This window comes from Bison bison, unplaced genomic scaffold, assembly GCF_000754665.1.
Source record: "Bison bison bison isolate TAMUID 2011002044 unplaced genomic scaffold, Bison_UMD1.0 scf7180017864067, whole genome shotgun sequence".
Classification (NCBI taxonomy): Eukaryota; Metazoa; Chordata; class Mammalia; order Artiodactyla; family Bovidae; genus Bison; species Bison bison.
Genome location: NW_011494639.1, coordinates 500,161 through 507,836, shown reverse-complemented (window position 1 = coordinate 507,836; position 7,676 = coordinate 500,161). Strand labels below are relative to the sequence as shown.

Here is a 7,676-nt window from a genome sequence, read left to right as displayed (position 1 = left end):
AACCAGCCTGCCCAGGTGGGGATATCCTGAGCTGGCCAGCCCTGAAGTAGGATGATGGTTCTGCAGCTCTTGGGGCTGAGCCAGTGCCTGGAGGGGAATTAAAACATCCTTGGAGAGGAGCAGCTGTCATAGGGAGGGTGGGAAGCGACCCTGGGACATTTCCTTTTCAGAGGAGAAAGCAGAGCTTGAACTCTCCTATTTTATGGATATGGAATAGTGAAGTTAAGCTAATCAGAAGTCATGACTATCACATCTCCCCCTACATCCTGCAGTAGCCTGAGAAAGCCTGAGAACTTTTTTTTTTTTAACAGTCTTTTTAAAAAATATTAATGTATTTATTTGACTCCATTTGGTCTTAGTTGTGGCATGCAGGGTCTTCATTGTATCACGGGGATCTTTCGTTGAGACTCAAAGACTTTCTCCAGTTTGGGGCTTGTGGTCTCCGGAGCAAAGGCTTAGTTGCTCCGTGGTAGTTCCCTGACCAGGAATTGAACCCGTGTCCCCTGTGTTGCAAGGCAGATTCTTAACCACAGGGCCACCAGGGAAGTCCCGCCTGAGAACTTCTGTGATTAAAAGCTACTATGTTTCTAGAAGAATCTCTTGGAAATTTTGGATTTCTCCATCTAAGAGAGAATGCTGCTCTGAAAGCTAAGGGGAGCTATTTTCATTGTGGGGCATTTTCCCAGACTGAGACCCTTGTTCTTCCCTCTGCTTGAATCCATCATGAGATTCGCTCCAGGGTGGAGGACAGTAGCCTCGGCCCCACCGCATCATTGCCGACCCTGAGTCTTCCTCCACCCAACAAGAATGAACTAAATGGCCCCCTCACCCCTCCCTGGAAGGAGGGGCTTTAATGACAGTTGTCAAGGCAGCAGCTTGGAACAGTAGGAAGCCACTAGTTAGGAAGGAAAAGGTCGAAAGAGGAGTTTAGGGGAAAAGAAGAATCCACCCTACAGGGGAGTTTCTGGGGTAAGAGTGGCTGAGAGCGAGTTTCTTTGGTTCCACTGAGGTCACCCCCTCATCTTCAAGGCCAGAGCTCCCACCAAAGTCACCCACGAAGCGGACAAGGAGAGCACAGCACCTCGACTCTCGCCCTGCTCCAGTGGCTGCACCCCTGGGATCCAGGCACAGGGCCTCATGCAGGAATCTGCTGGTCCCGCCACTAGGAACTCCAGAACCACTGTGCCCCGCCCCACAGTGGGATTGCGGTCTGCTTCTTACCCACGCTAGTCCAGCCAAGTCAACAATCGCAGACCATACCCCGGCTCAGGCCCCTCAAGTACGCGAACTCTTAGGAGGCTAGAAAAATGTGAAAAGGAGCACTAATCCAACTTTCCCAAGTCTGCAGTAAATAAATGCTCCTGACCTTCCCTACTGGGCCAGTAAAAGCTGAAAATGCATCCATTCCTCCATACAAGCATGTTTACTGTGGCATCAGGCTCCACGCTTAGCGCTTGTGATGAATAAGTCATAGTCCTTGCTCTCAGTGGGGTGGGAGAAATGGGCAGAGGGAGGGAGATGGTTAGAAATCCAAGAGAGAAATCAAAGTGAATAGGAGGGAGGGACTTCATCTTAAAATCATCCAGAGAAAATTGTCTTTTGACCTCAACTTTGATTTAGCACGAAAGAGCCCATGGTACTTTATCAGCTGGGTCATAGTTCATGTCCTTTCAATAAGCATTTCTCAAGCAGTCCCTTTTATCCGTCACCAGCTCTGTTCCCAGTTTCATTCTAGTCCTCAGAGGCTGGTCCTCAGAGAAACAGAAAGCATTCCTGCCTTCAAAATGTTGCTGGACTTACGCACATGTGAGGCAATCAGAGAACAATTTAAGTAGGTAGTCAATACGCATTAGCTAATATATATACAATGAACAAGTCAATTGATTATAATCTCAGGACAAAAAGCCCTCAGGGTGAGGAGCAATCAGTGTGGTAGAGATATTGGAGAAGGCTTTATGGGGGAAGTGGGCTTGAAGGAGAGGGTTTAGATAGACAGAGAACGAAGAAAAGGCCTGGGTTGGCAAACTTGGTCAACAGTCAGCTTCTGTGTTGGAAACAGGAAGCCTGGCAGGACGAGTGCGTTCAAACCATGGGCTCCCCGTCATCTTGTTTCTGTATGAACTGATGGTCTTCAGGGGCCTCTCTCCACTGGCTTTCCAAATTCTATGTAGAACTTGAGTGTTAGTTGCTGAGTCATGTCCAACTCTTTGTGACCCCATGGACTGTAGCCCTCCAGGCTCCTCCATCCTTGGGATTTTCCAGGCAAGAATACTGGAGTGGGTGGCCATTTTCTTCCCCAGGGGATCTTCCCAACCCAGGGATCGAGCCCCAGTCTTCGGCGTTGTCCTGCCTGAGCTACCAGGACACTTCATGTATTGCTTAGACTACGGGAATGTTTCTCCAACCCCCAGCCCGGTAGTCTCCACATCAGCTGGGAATTTATTAGAAATGAAATTTCTCAGGCTCATTCCCGCTGAATCAGAAACTGGGGTAGTCCCAGGGGTGAATTTCTCCGCTCCCTCCAGGCGGTTCTCCGGGCATGCTGGTTTGATAACCGTGTGTGCATTGGTGCTTTTAAACCCCGGCTGCTCATTAGCGTCCCCCGGGGAGCTTTGAAACCCAAAGAAGATGCCAGGTCCCCAGGCGCAGAGTTCCTGATGAATGGATACAGCCATGTGTTTTAAAAACTCCCCAAATTATTCTCATGTACATTGAGCCTGAGAAGCACCAAACTCGATGATCTGTAGGTTCCTCCTGATTTCTTATCCCGGGATGGACTCTGAGACTGACTCCCAGATTTCTGTCCTCAGGGATTCCTGGCTCCCCAAAATCACCTGGTGGATTTGCACACATCTTTCAGGGGATATTGTTGTGGTGGGGTGGCGGGAGCAGAAAGCTCTTTCTGAGATCATTAAATCCTCAGTTTTTTGATGGTTTCTGTGCTGGCCCCACCATCCTCCCTTACCTGCTCAAGGCAGAACCATTGTGTGTAGATGTTGATTCTCTTACCCCAAACGCAAGCAAGTGTGCACAAGCACACACTCACACCCTCATCACACGGTGTTGAGAACATGTACATACACACACAAGAATAACCATGTAAGGATATTCAGATCACACCTAAAGACATACATGCACACACAAATAAACCCACCGTTAGAAGGTTCAGACCAGCACACTCAGACTGCTTGGGAAAGGATTCCTCTTGGTGGAAACTGGGCTGTTTGAACTAAGAAGCACCTCTGTCTTCCCTGTAACCCAGTCTGCTTCAGGTAGCCCTTGGGGACCGGACAAGAGGATTATCTTCTATAAACTACCTGCTCTAGGCTCAGGCAGGGAATTCACAAGGGGCTGCCGAGGACAGATGCTGAGGATGCCCTTGTTTCTTTCGCAGATTCGAGCCGATGGTCCCCCCCACGGTGGGGTCCAATATGAGATGGTCTCCGTGCTCAAAGATGGGAGCCCCATCCTCCGGGACATGGCCTTCTCCATCGACCAGCGCTACCTGTACATCATGTCTGAGAGGCAGGTATGTGCTGGCAACCACCCCTGCTCTCCAGAGCCCAGGAGGCGCAGATAACCCGTGACCTTTGTGCAGAAGCTTTTCTGCAGAACAAGAGAGACCCCTGGGCCTGCTGCTCAGAGGCCTGGGGAAGCTTATGCAGGGAGTCAGGGAGAAGCCACTGGGGCCAGGCGCTTCCCGGAGCTTCTCTGCAGGCCACAGACCCTGTCTGAGCACATGATGAACAGCCCCGCAAGAACGGGCCAGACTGCACGGAGCAGCTTGGTGTGATTAGAAGGGAGATTTACTGCCCCGGGCCCACAGAGTCTGCTGCTCAAGGGAGCCAAAGAGGTGTAAATAATCCAGGCCTCTAGGCTGGACTCAGTCCTGGGAGAGATAGACCCAAGATAGGGCCCCAGAAGGAGATAAAAAAAAAAAATTCTTGGCCTGAGTCTTAGAGGGATGCAGGGTAGAAGTTGGCCAGCTCTGAGGAGCTGCAGCTCTGCCTGCAGAGATGGGGAGCCCTGAGAAATGGACCTCTCTCCTTTGCTGGGTAACCACCGAGTGGGTTCCCCACCCGCCTGGGTGAAACGTTATTCCCTCGGGGTTTTATTCGACCTGAATATGTAGGAGCAGAGTGAAGGCAAATGCAAGGAGAGCCATAGTGAAGGACAAGAGAAGGGGAAGACGGGGATTCACCAAAGCAATGGAGATGCAGCAAGCAAAGCTTAGACCTTAGGAAAAGCTGGCTCCTTTTCCACTCATTGCCAGTGGGTCAACAGTTGGTCAGCAGTGGCGGCGGTCTTGGCATTGACCTGCACATGGTAAGATCAAGGCCGTAAGAAGCAGAAAGGACCATGACTCTGTCTTGGTGCAGAGGACACTGACTTGGGCTAGATAAGGATGCTGTGCTGGACGACCAGCGAGCTCTCTCAAGCTGCCTCCCTGCTCGGGCGTCATTCTCAGAACACTGCAAAGATCCCAGGCGTCTGTCATCAGGTTCACCCGCCCGGCGTTCTCTCTCTCTCCTTGTTTGTGTTTGTGAATTCTGAATCGGGGACAAGGGAGGAGGGAGGGAGGCAGTGGTAAACGGATACCTGATGGCATAAGCGCAGTAGGGCTGCAAGTCTAACTTGAAAATTCCTTCTCAGAAGAGATGACACAAATCAGAGGCTAATCGTCGGCAAATTATACCACATCCTCTTGAAGCCGCTTTTTTTTTTACCTGCCTTTATGTAGCCCCCATGATCAAGGCATAAACAGGGCCAGATGGGAACTTGTAACCCTAAAAAAGAAAAGAAAAAAAAAAAAAGGCTGGTCATGTATTTATTGGGAACAACGTTCTGAAAAAACATCAAAATAAATGGAACTTGGTCACTCTCCTTAAGTTGCTTGGAATCTAACAAAGGAATCTTTAGCATCAGATTGGAGGCTATAAGTGCTCTGCCTTTCCTTCCTGTTTTTCTTTGTTTATAAAACCAACAGTTATTTCTTTAAAATGGTAGATGGGCACCATACAAATTCAAATAATACACACAGAAAAGGAAATAACAAGTTCCCAAACCAAACACCCCAAAATGTAACACCATGTCATCATTTGATGAACACCATTCTGGATGCTTCTGCAGAATTATCTACAGATTTAGAAGGATAGGTGAATAGATGGTCCTGTAGGCAGGTTCATAAAAGGATGGTCAGAGGGATTAAGTAGACCTGTGGTCCCCCACCTTTTTTGACACCAGGAACCCATTTCATGGAAGACAGTTTTTCCGTAGACGGCAGTGGGGGGTGGCAGGGTTGGTTTCGGGATGATTCAAGGACATTGCATTTATCATGCACTTTATTGCTATTGTGGTTACACCAGCTCCACCTCAGATCATCAGACATTAGACCCCAGAGGTTGGGGACCCCTGAAATAGAGCCACATTGACATGATATTAATATTTCAGAAGATGTTAAGTATGGCTGAGGAGCAAGCTAACTCTGGATAAAAATTCTTTCTTGGGTTCTCGGAGCCCCATGAAGTGGAAAAGCAGAAAGAGCCAACAGAAGTGACCAGTGAGACTTCGGTGGGACCGAGACGATGCTGAGACACGTCTCTGGGCTAAATGCTCGGTCGCTTCAGTCCCGTCTGACGCTTTGCAGCCCTATGGACAATGTAGCCTGCCAGGCTCCTCTGTCCAGAGATTCATATCTTTCACTCAAATGAGATGCTTTTTGAAATTGGATTCAAAACGTGACCAAAGGAAAGGGCTGGAGGCTGATAAGTGGCTTCAGGGAATATAATGACCTCTCCAAACAATATCTGATGTTGCCTCTGAGAGCATCAGCTCTGACTAAACTGAGCGTCTGCAGCTCATTTCTGAATAACCCTCCTTCAGTCTCGTCTTCTGGGTCTGCTGCCCAGCTCCTGTCAGTTTGCACCAAAGCAGAGCTGCTCAGCAGTAACTGTCACACTAAGCAGATATAGGAGGAGTTTGGGTTTAATGCCCTGTGGCTATCTTGAATCAGGTGAGCTGTGAGTCGGGGAGGTCTCTATGCCAGGGTGGCGACCGTGGTGGTGATTAGGAGGAAGCTGAGTGGCGGTCGGCGCTGCCAGCAGGCCTCAGGCCAGGCCAGGAGACCTGTGTTCTCGTCCCAGCCCCCCTTTAACCAGCTGGGTGACCTAGACCCTGGACTTCCCAGGGACTCAGTGTCCTCAGCTTGAAAGATGGAGAGAATAAATATGACTGTAGAGTCTCTTTCGGCTATTAAAGAGTTTGTCTAAGGTCTGGGGATCAGGACTCTTTTCCATCTCCAGAAGACAGCCTCAGAAGCACAGGAAACAATCTTGAGGTTAGACCAAAAGAACTTTCTGAAGGAGGCTTTTTATGAGGCTGTGTGTGCTCGTATGAACTTCGTCCCCCAAGGATGAACACTGCAGTGAGGATAGAATGGTGGCTATGGGCTTCCCTGGTGGCTCAGTTGATAAAGAATCGGCCTGCAATGCAGGAGACCCGGGTTTGATCCCTGGGTTGGGAAGATTCCCTGAAGAAGGAAATGGCAACCCACTCCAGTATTCTTGTTTGGGAAATCCCATGGCCGGAGGAGCCTGGAGGGCTACAGTCCATGGGGTTGCAAAAGTCAGACAAGACTGAAGTGACTAAACCACCACCATGGGTAAGCAGATTCCTGTTTTGAGGCAATGATCTAAGGCTTTGGAGTTCCCTGAAAGACCTAAGACTTTATAAGACATGATGGGAATGGGGGTTTCCATCACCCCCCTTTACAATAAACCTCTGGGCAGCCTCTTCTCGTCTCTCCCTTCCCCGGGTCCCTAGCTTTTGTCTCCGTTTCCCTTCCCTTCCCCCAAATCATGGTGCCTATTGTATCCTTGATGCCGCAAGAGAGTAGATCCAGGTGCCTGACCTCCAGTCCTGCCTAGAGAGTCTCCCCTCCCCACAGAGTCAGAACAATCCAATATAGGCTCATGTGTTCAGGCAAGCTTCCTCTCTCTCTCTCTCTCTTAGTTAATTAAATGTAATTAAGAAACAGGACTAGTAAGAAGTGGTGGGCCATTAGTGCCACTGCTTAACGACCTTTGACAAGTTGGTGTTAATGTTCTGTTAATAGATCCAAGGCCGGCTGGTCCCAGGGGACCGTTTGGGACCCGATTCCCCCAATCCTACTAATTGCCCAGGTGCTCCACTGATACGCTGCCCGGCCCTTCCTTAGAAAGTCTGCCCCGGCTTCCTCGACAGCGAATCAACCAGCAGATGTTGTGGGAGGGGATACAAGTTGCTACCACATCCTCGGTGTCTAATGGGAGTCAGACTGCGGGTTCAGGGAAAATCAGGCAGTGAGCCAAGTGAAAACCTAAGTCACGAGATGAAAAGAAACTTGATAGCCCCAGTTTCCACCCAGCTTGTCAGGCTGGCCACTCTCCGAAAGGGAAGCTCCCCCTGTACGCGGGGTGGATGGGAAAGAAGTATGGGGATGGAAGCAATTATTCTATTTTATACTTTAATTAGTTTGAATTAGCAGAGGGAATAGAGGCATAAAATGATCCAGCGAAGGGTGAAATGGAAAAAGGGAGTCACAGTGGAGAATGGCTCCGCGAAGGCTGGAAAAGGCCTTGGGAACAGCAGAGAGGCTGGCGATGGGTGTGGGCGTGCATGCGCGTGCTCGCGCGCAC

The 7,676-nt window shown here is 49.6% G+C and overlaps 1 protein-coding gene across 1 annotated transcript in view; it reads left to right on the top strand.

The window, feature by feature from the left end:
• PLXNA2 (plexin A2) overlaps nt 1-7,676 on the top strand; it is a 235,023-nt gene that overhangs the window by 102,481 nt on the left and 124,866 nt on the right. The window contains exon 7 of the mRNA XM_010836877.1: nt 3,395-3,529. Within this exon, the coding sequence (XP_010835179.1) occupies nt 3,395-3,529 (135 nt within the window). The remainder of the gene's footprint in view (nt 1-3,394; nt 3,530-7,676) is intronic.